The sequence below is a fragment of the Globicephala melas genome, chromosome 10, assembly GCF_963455315.2.
Source record: "Globicephala melas chromosome 10, mGloMel1.2, whole genome shotgun sequence".
Lineage (NCBI taxonomy): Eukaryota > Metazoa > Chordata > Mammalia > Artiodactyla > Delphinidae > Globicephala > Globicephala melas.
This window is the reverse complement of record NC_083323.1, coordinates 58781236-58798619: the sequence shown is the minus strand read 5'-3', so window position 1 is coordinate 58798619 and position 17384 is coordinate 58781236. Positions and strand designations below refer to the sequence as shown.

General features: G+C 52.5%; 2 protein-coding genes across 12 annotated transcripts in view; one reads left to right on the top strand and one right to left on the bottom strand.

The window, feature by feature from the left end:
- Positions 1-3946: 3946 nt before the first annotated feature.
- Positions 3947-17384, bottom strand: part of ITGA7 (integrin subunit alpha 7) — a 31874-nt gene continuing 18436 nt past the window's right edge. For 6 of the 11 annotated variants that reach the window (XM_060306852.1, XM_030866731.2, XM_030866730.2 and 3 more), the window contains 12 exons: positions 17178-17293; positions 16405-16597; positions 16242-16322; positions 16056-16135; positions 15843-15917; positions 15588-15690; positions 14927-15103; positions 14628-14759; positions 12755-12868; positions 12431-12529; positions 12217-12342; positions 3948-10188 (listed from right to left, as the gene is read on the bottom strand). In XM_060306852.1, coding sequence (XP_060162835.1) covers positions 9958-10188; positions 12217-12342; positions 12431-12529; positions 12755-12868; positions 14628-14759; positions 14927-15103; positions 15588-15690; positions 15843-15917; positions 16056-16135; positions 16242-16322; positions 16405-16597; positions 17178-17293 — 1527 coding nt within the window. In that variant the 3' untranslated portion in view covers positions 3948-9957. Of the gene's footprint in view, positions 10189-12216; positions 12343-12430; positions 12530-12754; positions 12869-14627; positions 14760-14926; positions 15104-15587; positions 15691-15842; positions 15918-16055; positions 16136-16241; positions 16323-16404; positions 16598-17177; positions 17294-17384 lie in introns of all 11 variants that reach the window. The other 5 variants (XM_060306853.1, XM_060306854.1, XM_060306851.1 and 2 more) reach the window with 1 other exon arrangement.
- On the top strand, positions 7115-9101 carry TMT1B (thiol methyltransferase 1B). Its single transcript, XM_030866739.2, has 2 exons — positions 7115-7612; positions 8865-9101. Exons 1-2 carry the CDS (start codon positions 7115-7117, stop codon positions 9099-9101), a joined length of 735 nt encoding a protein of 244 aa, XP_030722599.1.

The following is a 17384-nucleotide window of genomic DNA, read 5'->3' as shown; positions in this document are numbered from 1 at the left end:
CAGGTGCTAAGAGCTCCTGAGAGAGTGAGCTTGGGGCAGGAGACTGGCTCTCCAACCCCCTGAGATCCTTTTAGCTCTGAAAGTCTAAGGAGCGTTTTACGTACATCCACATGTAACTTAATGATTAACAAATACTTTCTCCTCTGGGTTGCTGTGTAAGTTTTAACTAATTCCTCGGGGTCAGCCAGGTCTCCCTCAGGTCTGCCCACCAGCCCCGCAGACCCCAGAGCCTTGGCAGCAGTAATGACCTCAAATGAGAACATCTCCACAAGTACAATGGTAATCACAGCCACAATAACTGAACAATTAATTTTGTCCCTCAACGTTAAAAAAAAAAAAAAAAGAAGAAAGAAAGAAAGAAGAACACAGGGAACTATACCCAATATTTTGTAATAACCTGTAAGAGAAGAGAATCTGAAAAAGAATATATATATATAAAAAAAAGAATATATATACTCAGTTATATATGTGTGTGTGTAACTGAATCACTGTGCTGTACACCTGAAGCTAACATGATACTGTAAATCAACTATACTTCAATTTTTATAAATAAATAAAAAGAAAAAGTTTGCAGCCTAGCAATGAATAGAGCAATTCAGCAATTTCATTATCTCTTTTGGTCCTCGAATCAACCGTAGAGACAGGCCTAGCAGGTATTACTACCATGTTTTAGTAAAAACAGAAAACTAAGGAACTACGACGTGACTGCAAAGTCACTTGGCCAACGAGGGTGGAGCTGGGACTTGAAACCTAGAAGCCAAATCTCTGGCTCCCAGTCCAAGACACTCTAATACACTACCCAGTCCTGCCCAGCTGGGAATCCCTCCCTTACCAGCTCTGTCCCCACATCTGTGACTTGTCCTCTGAAAGCCCAGCTCCTTCCAACATCAAGAGGCCACAGTGTCTTACACGGCAACCCAGGAACAGCTGACCTTCTCTAAGAATCCCCCTACTTTCTCACATCCTGCCCCCTCAGCATCCAGCCAGGCTTCTGGAGCAAGAACGAGGGCATCCTTTGGGGAGGTCATTGGCCCCTGCCCACGGTCCTCACGATGCGTCTGTAACCTACCCACCACTCTGCCCTATGAACTTCCATCCCAGAGCTAAGGGGAGACTCGCTGTTTATATTTGTCGATTTGGTGTTTCGTTTCTTGTCGCCCAGCATAAATAGCTTACAAAGACATAACAAACAAACCAAAAAAAGGGGAAAAGTAGGAGCAAAGGAAATAAAGAGAAAGAAAATAAATTTTTAAAAAAGAAAAAGTTAGGGATATAAAATAGAGCCAAGAATGAAACTTTAAAACGCAAAATATAAGACCTATGCCCTTCCTAAGGTTGGGCCACAAGTTTGGCTCAAAACTGTTTAGCAGCCAACCCAGAAAGGAAAGTGCAGTCAGTTCCAGAGTTCACAGTGTCCATGAGATAAAACAGAGATAGACTACTCAGGGCAGTATAACTGTTCTTGGAGCTAAGACCAGACAGAAGGCTCTCCCAAGGACACCCCTAGAGAGATGATTGTGGTTCACGTCCTTACCATTGCTTTAAAAGGGAGTTTCTTGGGATGGATTCTAACAACTGCTCTCAACACAGGCGATGCCGTTGCACCAAAGGACTTTGGCAGCTGTGGGAGGGACCGAGTGCACCATGTACCCAGCTCTGTCCTCATGGACTTTGATCTAGGGCAGGATTTCTCAATCTTGGTATGATTGACATTTGCGGCCAGGTCATTCTTGCTTGTGAGGGGCTGTTCTTGCCTTGTAGGATGGCTAGCAGCACCCTTGGCCTCTGTCCACTAGATGCCAGTAACACCCTTTTCCCCAGTTGTGACAAAGTGTCTCCAGACCTAGTCTGACCGCCCCCAGTTGAGAACTACTGACCCAAGGGTAGAAATCATTGCTTCTATTTTCTTTTTAATGTGGAGAGACAAAAGGAACCTGGTTTTATTTTTATTATTTTTTACAGCTTTATTGAGTGCTTATTTACGTAATACAAAATCCACTCATTTAAAGTACGCAATTCTTGGGAATTCCCTGGTGGTCCAGTGGTTAGGACTCAGCGCTTTCACTGCTGGGGCCCGGGTTCAATCCCTAGTCAGGGAACTAAGATCCTGCGTGCCGCATGGCACAGCCAAATAATTTTAAAATATATAGTTTAAAAAATATAAAGTGCACAATTCAGTGGGTTTTAGTATATTCACAGGGTTGTGTAACCACCACCACTACCTAATTTTAGAACATTTTCATCACTTCAAAAAGTTACTCTGTACCCCTTAGCGGTCACTTCCCATTCATCCCTCCCCCAGTGTCTCTCGAATGGATTTGCTTCTTCTGCATATTTCTTATAAATAGAATCATGCAACATGTGGAGTTTTGTATCAGGCCTCTTTCACTTAGCGTAACGTTTCCAAGTTTCATCCATGTTGTAGCATGTATCAGTTTATATCCTTTTTATTGCCAAATAATATTCCATTGTATCGATATGTCATATTTTATTTATCCACACATCAGTTTAAGGGCACTTTGGTTGTTTACACTTTGGGGCTACTATGAATAACTCTGCAACAAACCCTCACAATTTTTTTTTTGAATTATAGTTGATTTACGTTGTGTTAGTTTCAGGTGTACAGCAAAGTGATTCAGTTATACATACATATATATCTTTTTTTTCAGATTCTTTTCCCTTATAGGTTATTACAAAATATTGAGTGTAGTTCCCACACATACAAATTTTTTTTTAATTTATTTATTTTATTGATTTATTTTTGGCTGCGTTGGGTCTTCGTTGCTGTGAGCAGGCTTTCTCTAGCTGCAGCAAGCAGGGCCTACTCTTCCATGCATGGGCTTCTCATTGTGGTTGCTTCTCTTGTTGCAGAGCATGGCGCTCTAGGCGCGTGGGCTTCAGTAGTTGTGGCGCTTGGGCCCAGTAGTTGTGGCTCGCGGGCTTAGTTACTCCAAAGCATGTGGGATCTTCTCGGACCAGGGCTCGAACCCGTGTCCCCTGCATTGGCAGGTGGATTCTTAACCACTGTGCCAGCAGGGAAGCCCATGTACAAATTTTTGAGTGGATATGTTTTCAGTTCTCTTTGGTATATACCTAGGAATGGAATTGTTGGAATGAGCTCTATGTTGTGGTGGTGTTGTTGTTTTAAAAGGAAGATGTATTTATTTATACTCATCTTTTAGATACCACACATAAGTGATATCATATGATATTTGCCTTTCTCTGTCTGACTTCACTTAGTATGATAGTCTCTAGGTCCATCCACACTGGGCAGCTTCAATCTTAAAATATTGTCACTGATTATTTGACCAATGCCCTGATGATAGGGCTTTCCTCACTGACCAGATAAAGACAAGGCCTGTGAGTGGGGCTTTTCCAGGGATCTTCCAGAAAGGTCAAACAGTGACAATTCTCTGGAGTTCTGCTCTTTGGGGAGTGCTTCAGGAGCCCGGCAGGACTGGAGTTGCTTGGGTGTGGAGTGAGGTCACAGCTTTCTGTGATATTAATAAGTTGGTCCATAAGACTGGCACTCACGGTTTTCCATTGTTTTTAGTGCCTTTCTTGAAAGGGGAAATGCAGTTTCTGCACTGTTTCAGAACATAGGAAACCATGAGTTAACTTTCTACAACTGTCATAACTGATTTCACATCCTATCTACAATCTGCATGTGGCAGGCGAGGTCACCCCAAGAGTGAGAGAGGGCTAGTGTTCTTCCATTTTTCAGACTGTGGGTATATTAGAAAATGAATGAGTGCCAGAACAGAGTTACTAAAACATTGGTATTTTTTTAACATCTTTATTGGAGGATAATTGCTTTACAATGTTGTGTTAGTTCCTGCTGTATAGCAAAGTGAATCAGCTATACGTATACATATATCCCCATATCTCCTCCCTCTTGCGTCTCCCTCCCTCCCACCCTCCCTATCCCACCCCTCTAGGTGGACACAAAGCACCGAGCTGATCTCCCTGTGCTATGCGGCTGCTTCCCACTAGCTATCTACTTTACATTTGGTAGTGTAAGTGTATATATAAAACATTGGTCTATTTTTTATGTTTATTTTTAACCAACCAAAACTTCTAATACAATCAATAAATGCAAAGACAATGTGACCTTACTTGGCAATAATAGCAAAATCTATACTTGAGGGCCTTCAGGAATACAAGGCCCAGGCCAAAAAGCTCTCCTGGTTCCCTGCGTGATAACAAGAGCCTTCCTTTCTGTCCCTGTGGGAATTTCTCTGCTCCCCATGGGAGGTAGGGAGTGAGAATTCAGATAAGTCAACCTCCAGTTCTCTCTTACCAGGAGAGCACCTGTAGTAGGTCAAAGTGATGCCTCCTCGCAGCAAACCCAAGGAGGTGGGGAGAAGTTCATCCCCTCCATCCACGGCCATATCTCAGCCCCTGGCAGCATCCTTCTGCCTCTCCAGGCTTCCCCAAGTGAAAAAAAAAATCACTCCCAGTGCTATAATGGATATTTACACCATTTCTTTCCTGTCTGGCCAGGGAACTCTGGACAGAGCAGTCCAGAATAAAAGGACTAGACGGCAGCTTTATTTAACTCATCCCTGTATCACACAGCAAAGGAGTCCTTAAAGACCCAGGACTTAAGAAGAAAAAGGTTTCTTCTTCCTCTTTCTCAAACCATGTTCAAGCTTCAGATTTTAGCCAAGTGTTGATAGAAGCTCTCCTCTGTCCAGATTTTACCAGATCCAAAGTGGGGAGGAGCTCTCTGATTGCATGAATGGAGTAGGTTTGCGTGCGGTAGCCAGTTTCCTCACAAGTTATCTAAAAAGCAAGCACACCTCACTATAGCAAGGATTAATTTTTCTCTAGCCAGTAAAATCTGGTTTCGCATTAAGAATATATTGCGGGCTTCCCTGGTGGCGCAGTGATTGAGACTCCGCCTGCCGATGCAGGGGACACGGGTTCGTGCCCCGGTCCGGGTAGGCCTGTGAGCCATGGCCACTGAGCCTGCGCGTCCGGAGCCTGTGCTCCGCAACGGGAGAGGCCGCAACAGTGAGAGGCCCACGTACCACAAAAAAAAATATATATATATATATTGCCCCTCACGTTAAGATTTGGATTCTATTCCTTACAAAATGACAACCTATGCTAGGGAACACATGACTTCTTCCCAAGCCTGCATTAGCTCTGCTAGGTCACACACCCCCTCCTAGGTCAGGTGCAAACTTCAAGTTCCCATCCACAACACTCTTCCCTGAGAGAAGAAAAAAGGAGAGCTCAGTAAAAGCAGCTATCTGGCTTTGATTGAAGCTTTACTCTGATCTTCCACATCTTGATGTTTACTAGGCAAAATAATAATAACCATACAGTGATATCTTAGCTCTGAATGATGCAAGCGGTTTACAAAGCACTCTCACCTGCATTATTTCATTTGAGCCTCATCTGAGAGGTAGGCACAACGTATTTTTCCCTTGGAACAAAGGAAGAAACTAAGGCTCAGATAAATGACAGGCTACTTAGCTTGCAAATGGTAGAATGGGAACTAAGTGCGGAATTTCTGACTCACAGTTCAGTGCTTTTTATATAGCATATCATTGTTTACAGAGTGTTACTTCTTTAACATTGTCATGTCGGGCTTCCCTGGTGGCGCAGTGGTTGAGAGTCCGCCTGCCGATGCAGGGGACGCAGGTTCGTGCCCCGGTCCGGGAAGATCCCACATTGCCGCGGAGTGGCTGGGCCCGTGAGCCACGGCCGCTGAGCCTGCGCGACCGGAGCCTGTGCTCCACAATGGGAGAGGCCACAGCAGTGAGAGGCCCGCGTACCGCAAAAAAAAAAAAAAAAAGAATTATGGGGGTGGATGGCGGTGATGGGTCCACAACAGTGTTAATATATTTAATACCACTGAATTGTACAATTAAAATGGTGAAGATGGTAAGTTTTGTTATGTGCATTTTACTACAACCAAAAAAAAAGAAGAAAAAAAAATTAAATGATACCACCAAAACAAAAGAATAATTACACATTTTAAATAAATGAATAGCCATTCCACATGCAGGTATTTACACAGAGGAAATATAAGCATATATCCACACAAAGACATGGACATAAACGTTCATAGCAGTTCTATTTGTAATAGACAAAAACTGGACACAATCCAAATGTCCGTCAACAGCTGGATGGATAAATAATTTATGGTAACTCCATAAAATGGAATACCACTCAACAATAAAACGAATGTTGATTTTCTTTTCTCTAAACAAAACTTCCTTCAGCCACTACGCATGGGCACTCTACAAGAGGGAAAGTCCAATAGCCTCAAGTCTCACGAGGAGCATTTCCCAGGGTCATTGGTGGCCTCTGGGGGAGGACGACTTTAAACAAAGTCCCTGGTTGGGGCGGCTGCTCTGTCCAAGTCCACTGCCTCTGTCCTGACGGTCAAACCCACTGTGCCCCGGCCAGCGCGGGGCTGAGGGATAAGGTCTGGGACAATTCCTGAGTCAGGCAGGGATGAGCTATTTCAGGAAAGTGTCTCCACACGGCGCTGCTGGAGCTAGGGCAGCCCCTGTGCAGCTGCCCAGCAGAGAAGTTTTGTGACCGCCCCCCTGGGGTTGACACATCCTTCTCTGTGTTCGGCTTCTATCTGGGGCAGAGGCATGTTACAGTTTACAAAGCCCTGAGGGTGTTCCAGGGGCACCCAACCAGAATTTCCAACTCGCATAAACTGAGCAGAACCTGAGCCCGGAATGAGGCCGGGACGTGCCGCAGGAGTCTGCTCTGCCGGGGCATTTGGCCCCCATGAAGCTGTGATCTGAGACGTAGCTCCCCTCCCCCTTCCCGCGTCCCTCTGAGATGATCAGCACACACCAGCCTCTTCAACTGGGCACAGCGTTCCAGAACTCGGGACACACCGGCACCACCTGTTTCTTCGCCCCCACGTAATAAAATTGGTTGAAGAGCCTACGGGATTTTGGGACCGACGCCCTCTGGAGAGATTTCATACATCAACTCCTCCCCGGCAAAGAGGAAACGGCCAAGTAGGAGACAGGGAACAAAGTCCTATCACTGGGCGAAAGGAGACTCGAGTCTGCAGCGGCGGAGCAGAGAGACAGGCCAGCCACCCAAGGGAAGCTCCACTCAGAGCCAGGCTACCATGGACACCCTGGTCCGACTCCTGCAGCTGCTGGTGCTAATCCTGACCCTGCCCCTGCACCTCATGGCTCTGCTGGGTTTCTGGGAGCCCCTGTGCAAGACCTATTTCCCCTACCTGATGGCCATGCTGACAGTCAAGTGCAACCGCAAGATGGACAGCAAGAAACAGGAGCTCTTCAGCCAGATAAAGGGGCTGGCAGGAGCCTCGGGGAAGGTGGCCCTGCTGGAGCTGGGCTGTGGCACTGGCGCCAACTTCCAGTTCTACCCATGTGGCTGCAGGATCACCTGCCTGGACCCGAACCCTCACTTTGAGAAGTTCCTGACAAAGAGTATGGCCAAGAATAGGCATCTTGAATATGAACGGTTTGTGGTGGCTTTCGGAGAGGACATGAAACAGCTGGCCAGTGGCTCCATGGACGTGGTGGTCAGCACCTTGGTGCTGTGCTCGGTGCAGAGCCCAAAGAGGGTCCTGCAGGAAGTTCGGAGAGTACTGAGGCCGGTGAGCAGAATGGGAAGTGTATGGGCACGGGGCAACAAACGTAGCATCAGCCACCCTGGTGTCCAGGGCACCCAGGATGGGGAATCTCAGACACTAGTGCATTAGACACCCACCCACCGCCACCTGCTGGTGAACAGGAGATATGACCAGGGCCTGGATGGGGCAGGACAGGGTGCTGTGGAATCACACAGGTGATTCGCCTAACAAAGGGGGAAAGAGGGGTGAAGGACACCTAGGGATGTGGTGTTTAAACTGAGATCTGAGGGGTTAAGCAGGGGGTGGAGGGAGTGGCGGAAACAAAAGAGTGTTCTAAGTAGAGGTATTGGGGTAGTGGAATCCTTAAAGTTTGGAACTGGGTGTGGACAGAAAGGAGTTTAGGATGATTTCCAGGTTTCTGGCATGAGCGACTGGTGGAGGGAGTGAGGGAGGGTAGAGAGAAGTACCATTTGCAGGACAGAAGAAGCCTGTTTGGGACTTGTTAGGTCTGTGGTCCCATGGAGACAGCCGGGCAGAAAACCCAGAGGCACTTTAAGTCCAGATCTGGAGGTCAGAAAAAGACGTAGCTGGAGATTTAGGTTTGGACGTCATCAGCTTGTAGCTGGTAAATTCCAAGCGCGTTGGAATTTGAGACCGAAACAGGAAAGGCCGTAGCATATCTGGCTTGTATCACCTGTTGGACATTTCCTTTTAGATTCATGCTTTCTGGAAGGTTTAAATTCATTAACGTTAAGAGTTACTTGTAACTTTTGGTTGGTTTTTTTGTTTTGGGTGCATGAGATCACCTAGGGAGGGTACAGTGAGGAGGGAAGAGCTGGAGGAACCCCAGCTCACTCAGGAGCCCAGTGCACCCTTCCGTGGGATGCTGGCTGAGATGTCCGGGATGCAGGCGTCTTGGTCTCTGGAGAGGGCTCAGCGCGAGCATCTCTGTATCCAATGAGATCTCTGCTCCTGGTTCCCCACCTCCCCATCTGTCTGCCCTCGGCTACGCTGGCCTTCGGGTCATTGTTTAAAAATCTCTCACCGGTCATGGCCCCTAGGTCACAGGAGGCTCTTCACACTCACTTTGAGTTGGGGGGTAAGAGCCGGGGGATGCAGAGAAGGTCACAGAGCCGGACGGTCTCCCTAAACTCGCAGGCCAGCACCTCCCACTCCACCAAGAGGTTCTGACCAGGCTTGGTCAGCGGGATGGAGGTGAGAGTAGAGGAAGGTTGCGGAATGGAGCAGGTAAGTGACGCTCTCTCTTCTCTCCCAGGGAGGAATGTTTTTTTTCTGGGAGCACGTGGCTGAGCCGCGTGGAAGCTGGGCCTTCCTGTGGCAGCAGGTTTTAGAGCCCACCTGGAAACACATTGGGGACGGCTGCTGCCTCACCAGAGAGACCTGGAAAGATCTGGAGAATGCCCAGTTCTCTGAACTCCAAATGGAACGACAACCCCCTCCCATCAAGTGGTTACCTGTTGGGCCCCATATCATGGGAAAGGCGGTGAAATAAGCCCCTCCTTCTCCCACCTCTCCGCGGGGAGCCCCTCTCCTTCTCTAACTTCAACCCTTCCTTGTGCAGTGAGAAAGCTCTATTCCCACCCTGACTACGGGGCGGAAACAGTTACACCCTGTCATATCCCTAACTGCAAATTCCTCGACTGGGTCTCCCAGTTTTTGCCCACTACCCCTAGGACAGCTCCCCGTCCCTTCCCCGCGTTCCCCCCACTTCTGAGACCACACCCACGTGCCCCCAGGACCTGGTCACAAAAGTCACCAGTATCCCTGCCAGGCGCCCTGCGCTCCCTCCAACCACCACCTTTGTCCTGGGCTGTGGGGATGCAGAGAGAACCAGTCCTCTCTGGAGACCCTGCAGCACTCAGCAAAGAAGCCAGAGGCTTCGTCCTCACATCGTTTTTAATAAATAGACAAAACCCACTGATGGATGCAGCAAACTAAGGTCAGAGGAGAGGGGAAGCCAGGGAGGGAAGAGCCCCTGAGTCAGCGACATAACCTCCTCCCCACCCTCTGGGCTTAAGGCACTTTCAGGGAGATAGGTCCTCGGGGTCTCATTATACAGGGTGAATGGGAGAGGGAAGGATTAGGGTCCCTTCTCCCCACTTTTGCATCAGGACACCACTGCCCTCCTCACCCATCCCTGATTTACCCCCTCTCATCTCACAGCATCCTAAGGGGAGGTTTGGGGGGGGGTGTGGTCCTCACGGGGAGAGAGGTCTGTGCCCCTGAGGAAACAGATCCTGCCACATCCTGATGGGACACCGGCAACCCAGCCTGCCCCCTTCATCCCTAGGAGCCATCTCTGGGGAAGGGGTGCAGGGGACCCATGGGCCAGGCTGGGAAGGAGGAGGCTAGGCAGTGCCTGGCACAGGGTGCCCATCGGAGCCCGGCTCCGGGTGCCCATCCGCAGCCAGGATGGGGTGTGCATCGGGCCCTCCGCCCCGGGGGCCGCCCCAGTTATTCCTCAGGATGGTGCCCGTCTTCTCTTCCTTGAACTGTTGCCGGTCTTCCCGTGGGATCTTCACCGCGTGGTACTGGGGCACAGTGGCTTCGGGGTACCGCGCCCGCTTGAAGAATCCCATCTGGAAGAACAGCAGGCCAGACATGAGCAGGCTGCGGGGCTGAGGTCCCTGGAGCAGATGCCCAGCACAGCCCAGCCTCCTGCCTCCACCATCCCTGGGACAGAAAGAACCAACAGCAGCAGAAAGGGGCTGGCTGGGCAGCAGCTCGTGCAGGAAGCAGCCCTCACAGGTGCCACCATCAGTGCTGGGTCCCCAGGTTCTCACTGACAGCAAGAGAAAGACCAGGAGGGGCCTGAGGTGCAGGACCAAGGACATCTCCCTTGGTGCCTGAAAGAGGGGGTTGAAGGTAGAACATCAGGACTGCTGACCCCAAAGGTTTCCACACCCCCAAGATTTTTAAGAGACCCAGTAGCATCCCCTAGAACACAAACAAGAGCAGAGGGAAAACATGGCTTCCTAGAGCCCCGCAAACTCCAGAATGATTCCTCCCAAGCCTCATACGCACAACCCCTGTGTACTGGGCAGCATCGCCCTTAGGGCGGGCCCTCTCCTCTATGAATACGGTAGCCTGGCCCCTCGCTAAGTCATGAACATGCTGGCCCTTACCTACCAAGACAGAAATGTGCCCCTTGCACACTCACACTCAGGACTTCCCAGGACTCCTACATGCTGGACTGCACGGCACCTCCTTGCACATGTGTCTCTGCACACTCATGCCCACAGAAAAGACATGCACGGCACCTTCCTGCACTCCCCACATGCTCACAACCCCAGGAGCCCACCCAACCCTTGTGCGTGCCCCAGGCCGTGCACACTCACCCTTAGGGCCTCACCCTGACAACCACCTCCCCTCAGTTCCTGGAACTCACACCACCCTCATGCAATCTCCTTTCTACACCCTGCACATTCCTGGTCGCCTGAATGCTGGGAGCTCGACCCACACTCACATACATACCCACACACGCACACACACGCGCGCACACACATGCTCACACACAACAATTACCCCACGGTCCCTGGACCCCCAGCTTCCGCAGCTGAGGGCTGCACGGCCAGACGGGCCCGGTGGAAGTTGGTGGGGAAAGATGAGCTCTGGCTGTCCCGATGGAAGAAGCCACACTGGGACGTAAGGGAGGAAGGGAGCAGAAGAGGTGGAGGATGGGAAGACTGAGGAAGGATGGGCGCCTCTACCTCTGCCTTGTCCCCCTTCCACGGGAGCAGGAAGCAGAGATTCTGGAGCCAGTTTCTCGGAGGCATCAATCCCCCCTAAGAATGGCAAGGTCCCCAACAGTCTGGATGCCCAGAGGCCTGGTCCACTGATGACTCACATTTGCCAGAGGGTGTGCTTGGTCCTGGGGAGGCCCCAAGGGCATGCATGGCTCCACATGGCCCAGATGTGGCATGTGGTTCAGGGGATGACTGCTGGTGATGGACGTGATTCTCTGTACTGCCACGCGCATGAACGGGCTTTTAATGTGGAGCCCCAGGCGCACACGTGATTCTGGCTACACTCTGTGTGTATGAGAATGGCTCCAGGTAGAGCCTGGTATGTGGAGGTTCCGAGTTCAGTCCTGGCAACAGTCCCCTGCAGGCAGTTCTCCACACTGCTTGGCTTTCTTGGCCACAGTTTCCTTCCCAGCCTTACCCACCATGCTCTAGTTAATTCAGACCACACTTCCCTGCCTCCATGGCTTTGCCCCTCATAGTCCTGAAAGGCCCACACCCACCCATCCCTCTCCCCACATCCAGATCCTACCACCCCACCTTCTAAGGCGCAGCTCCAGGGCCACCTGCTCTCAAGCTTTCCCTCACCTGAGCTCCCACTGCACTTTCTTGACTCAGTCCACTGCCTCGTCCTGGACTACTCCCCTCCCCAACTAGACTATAAAACCCCTGAGAACAGGATCTACATCTGACTTATCTCTGAAACATCCAGGGCCTGATAGAGACCCTGGTACACGCAGGGTAAGTGCTCAATGCAGATTTGCTGAATAAATGGGAGACTGGGTGAGAGAACCACACCATGAAAGGCCACCTGCCTGACAGGGGAGCCCTGCTCCCAGCGGCATCACCCTCCCCAAGCCTCACCTTCCACATCAGCAGCACCAGCAGCGCCAGCACCAGCAGCCCGGCCAGTACAGCCAGAAGGATGGCCCACCAGGGGACTCCTTCTGCCACCACAGCCACGGGGTCCAGGTACACCATCACTGGGATCTGGGGAGCAAGGGGTTAAGGGAACAAGGGCTGGAGCAACAGGACAGAAGAGCTTCCCCTGCTTCATGCCCCCAGCCCAGCAGCTCACCACTGTGGAGGCATCTCTGAGCAGCAAGTTCTTGATGGAGGACTTCACGGTGATGTTGGCTTGAACAATCACTTCCAGGGACTTCACAGCCGAGTACTCCTAAGGGAGCAGGGAAGGAGACCCTCCTCCTAAATGCCCCTACGCCCCCACCTCCCCCGAGCTCCTGAAGTTATAAACGGAATGGTGCCCAACACGGAGGGTGTTTCTGCCTGTCTTGGGTTGAGAGTGTGCTGCATTTGGACAGGAAGGAGGAAGGAGAAGTGAGCCCCAGGGCGGGGGTTGGGGAAGAGGATGCCCAGCCCAGCGCCCCAGCCTGACTCTCACCTCCAGGAAGGTGCTGTTCCAGAGGCGGCCCCAGACATGCAGCACAGCTGCACGGTCAAAGCTGTAGAGAGGGCAGCTGAACACCACGCAGCTGGCCGTGCCCCGGGTGCAGTCCTGTGGACCAGGACCCGCAGGGCTCTGAGCTGCTTGGCCCCAGCACCCTCACAAACGTGGTCACACAGACACTGTCTGCCCAGAGCCTTCCCTCCATCCCTCCATGAGCCCCCATTTTCCCCTGGCTCTTCATTCAATATCTCTCCCATTTTCCTTACCTGGCTTCAAACTCCCCTCCTCCAAGAAGTCTTCCCAAACTAACCCTGTGGTCCAAAAGAGCAGCCTACCCCAAATCTGGGCTATTTGGCTTTGAAATGCATGGGGAGCAGGGAGGAGGTCTCTTGACAGCAGCAGGAAGAGTATCTTCCCCAGTAGATGCTCATGTTACCTAATGACAGTCCCATATATTGAGCATCTATCTGCAAGGTACTTATCTCATTTAAATTCACAACTGTCCTGCAAGGTGCATATTATTATCATCCCCATTTTTCAAACTAGGAAATTAAAGTTCAAAGAGGCCAGGTGACCTGCCTCAGGTCACACAGCTAGCAAAGCTGGAAAGAGGTGGAACGGATACTTGAACCCAGGTCCAGAGTGGGCAAAGCTGCGCTCCTCCATGAAGCCCAAACTCACTGAATGAGCAGGAGGATGCCCGGAGCGGCTGGGGGGACAGGGGACTTAGGCCCTTCTCCTTCCACGCCTGACCTAAATCCATTTGGCCCAATCCCACCTAATGGCCCATTTGCCTAAAAATTAACGTTCTATCCATCACGCTGCCTATACAGAAGAATGGCCACTTTCGAGCAATTCAAGAATCCTTGGTCAATTTGTCTAAAAGTCATTTTAAGTAAAAGAATCCATTTCAAAGTTCTTAGCAAAAAGGGTGGCCTTTCAGAAGAAATCATTCACCTGGAGAAAGCAGGACTATCCATGTAACAGGGAAACAGCAGTTACACAAGCTCATACCACCCCTGAGGTGACTTCATTTGCTTTCCACCATGCTCTCAGGGAAGCTGAGGGCCCCCAGGAAGGATGGGCTGTGGCAGCGGAACTTCCTCCCAGACAGATGCCACCAGAGCTGGCCCAACTGCTGCCCTCCCCCTGCCAAGGTCTCTTTGCCTCTTTTTGCCTCTATTGCCCATCCTTTCCGCACCTGGGATTCACCTTCTGCCACCAGGCCAAGCACCCCCCGATCTGTGCCCCCCCCCCACTCTCAATGCCAGCGCCATCCTAAAAGGGACGAGTACACAGAGTCTGCGCTAATCTGCTCAGTGAGCCCCGCCAGGAACAAAACTGTGTGAAACGAGGAGGAAACGGGGAGGCAAAAGGGCTCGAAAAGGATAGGCTTAATGAATCACATAAATATACTATCGATTTAATTATTAGAACTTTTAAAACCTTCAAGTGTTTTTTGACATTGTGAAAATCAAGCAGGTTTCCTTATGCAAATTGACTTTCTGGCCTAAAAGAATTCAAAAGAATAACAAACAGATCTCAGAGATGGCTAAAACCACCCCCTATAAAATGTGACCTTTCATACACACGCAGGGAGAATCAACCGCGTGGGTAACGGGCTATGGTAAGTGCCCTGCTCTGGAGTGAACACCTGGTGGGCGTGGGGGAGCGGCGGCGGCGGCAGCTGCTTCACCGGTGTGATGTGAAGTGCCCTGTCACCTTGCCCCCGGTGTCTGTGACCATCACAGCTATTAACAGGCCACCCGGCACCCTGAAGCTCCCTGCCCTCCCCTCCCCCCGCCATCCTCTGTCCTACCACGTGCCCCACCCCATCCTGCCTGGGCCACGTGTGCCCCGCCCTCACCAGGGTGACGTTTTTCTTCTTCTCAGCAGAGGACACTAGCCACCAGGACGTGCTGGGCTCCGGCTGCTCGTGAGGCTCCCGTGGCTCCAGCTGCCCCAGCTCCCGCCGCCTCCTGTCCCTGCTGTCCACATCCTGAGGTGGGGAGGGGGCCCAGTGAGGGACAGGTGGCACCTCCTCCCCAGCACCCTCCTCCTGGCCCCCCGACCAGCCGCAGACCCCCAGCCCCATGGCATCCTTCCCGAAGTCTGACCACGCCCCACCCTGCTTCTGCAGCCCCACCCACCTCGCCTAAGCCTCACCAGGTGGAGGACGTTGGGCCTGGGGGAACAGAGTCCCCTCGTCCCCGGCCCCTGCCCGCCCTCCAGCTCCACCCGCATGGGGTACAGCAGCCACTTCCCGTTGGCAATCTCGTGGGGCCACATGATGTTGAGGAAGGCCGAGCCCAGGGTCTTGAGTGACTGGCCTTGGTTGGAGACCTGTGGGCACAAGAGAGTGCAAAGGACAGGTTCTAAATCCCCAGAGATGGAGGGGACAGGGCTGCGGGGAAGCCTCAGGAAGCACAGCTTCAACAAAGACTCAGGATCCTAGATCCAGGCACCATTCTCTGCCCACCCCAAACCCAGGAAAACCTGGAGATGTCCCCGGGAAATGCGGGGAGGCCCCAGCCAAGCAAGGGCAGGGTTCTAGGGAGAGACATCAGCCCTCCCCACTGTCCCCATCCACCAGCAGAGGCCCCTGGGCCCTCATGGCCTCCCCAGACCAGCAGGTGAGATGTCCAGTCAGGAATGAGCAGGAAATGGTCAACTGAGCCCTCAACACAAACACCTGCGCACGGCCAAGGCCCAGGAACTGGGGGAGGCCTCGAACCAGGCGCCAGATGGGAGAAAAGCCACAGCCCTCGGGACATGTCTCAGCTTCTCCTCTGTGCCAAGAAGGGAGGGACCTCACCAGGCCACTTACCGTAACCTCATACTTGACCTTGCTGCCCACATCCCGCTCAGACTGCATGGCGCTCTCGCCCCGCACCACGCCAGAGAAGAAGAGCTGCTGGGGAATGGCCACCCTGGTGAGGAGGGGTCAAAACAGGGGCTGAGGAGGCCTGGGGCCTGATGGAGGGTCAGGAGGGTCAGGCCAGGTGAGGCAGAGCCCAGGCCTGGGTCTGGGGGTAACAATGCCCACCCCTCTGGCGGAGGCGCCCCCCTGGACAAGGCTTACCCCGTGATGGACAGCGGCAGCTCGATGAAGACACGGGCTCGGGCAGAGACCGGCCGCAGCTCCTGCTCGCTGATCCTGGAGTGTGACAGGGGCAGGCGTGGGTGGCGGGCACAGGCACCACCCCAAGGGATCAGGTGAGGACAGCAGAGCCCTTTCTAGGTGGACTTCAAGCCACTGCCCCCACCCTCACCCACCCTGCCCCGCCAGCCTTACGTGGCCAACAGCAGCTCCACCTCCAGCTCTGTGGTCTCAATGGTGATCCCTGAGGTGCTAAGGATGAGGTAGAAGGTGACCTAGGCAAAGGGTGGAGCGAGATTAGAGTCTGGGAGGGCGAGGGGCTTGAGGAGGGGTCAGGGGTGAGAGAGCCACTCGGATAGGGATAAGGGCAGATATGCCGACCTGGGCACCTCTCTTCATGGGGTTCCCCAGCTCACACTCAACATGGGAGGCGTTCTCATTGGACAGGCACAGCGGCTTCTCCTGGAGTGGGGAGAGAAGGAGAGATCAGCTTGGGTTACTGGAGCCCCCAAGACCCCACCCCTGCCCTGCCCCGGGCCCTCACCGCAGGGTCCAGGGCCCGGACTCCTGAATAGTGCAGAGAGGCAGGGAGGGTGACCAGGAGCTGGGCTTCATGGGCGTCATCCCCATCAGCCTGGGGCTGGGCTGGGTCCGAAGGCAGATTGGTGACCTTCAGCTCCAGGCCGATGACTGGCTGCCCACTCAGTGCAAACAGGGCTGTCGTCCCATCCGCATCCCTGGGGGGGTCAGATCCCACTCACTCTAAGACCGGAACACCTGCCCCCGCCTCTCCCTTCCTCCTTCCCCCGCCAGTGCATGCTGCCTGCCCCCACTCCCCGAACCTCTCCTCCCACCCTGGCTCTCCCGAATCTCCGCACACACTGGTCCAAGCCTCAGACTCAAGAGAGTCAAGACTGGGAGTCAGCGGACCTTTGTTTCTGGCCCCAGCTTCAGCACTTACTGACCTTGGGCAAGTAACTTAACCTCTCTAGGCCTCCGTTCTCCATCTCTAAAGTGGGACTAGTAATATTTTCCGCTTCATGGGGTTGTGAAGACTTAACAGTGAGATGTGTGTGAACTGTGTAATTTTTTTTATATGGTGAAGGCTTGTCACTCCCTGCCAGAGGAGCCCCTGTGGGCCCCTCACTGCCCTCATCCTGCAAACTTCTGAGCTCTCGGCAGGTTCTCCCCACCTTCCACCTTCCACCCTCTCCCTGCAGGCTCAGCCCCCGCTCCCGCTGGCCCTCCCAAGGGGACTTCCTTCCGTCCCTTGATCTCTTGCCTTCCCACCCCACCTGCTCCCTCGCTCCCCCTCACATGGGCAGAGGCTGAAACTCCGTGTCGCTGACACGGGTGCAGAACCGGGCGTGGACCAGCTGCAGGTTGCTCTGACACACCTTGTCTTCACCACAGCCTTGCTTCAGAAAGTGGATCTGGGGAGAGATTTGAAGAGGGGGTCATTCCCAGGGGGTGCATGTATCGCCAAGGCGTATGGCGGGGTAGAGGATCATGGGAATAAACAAC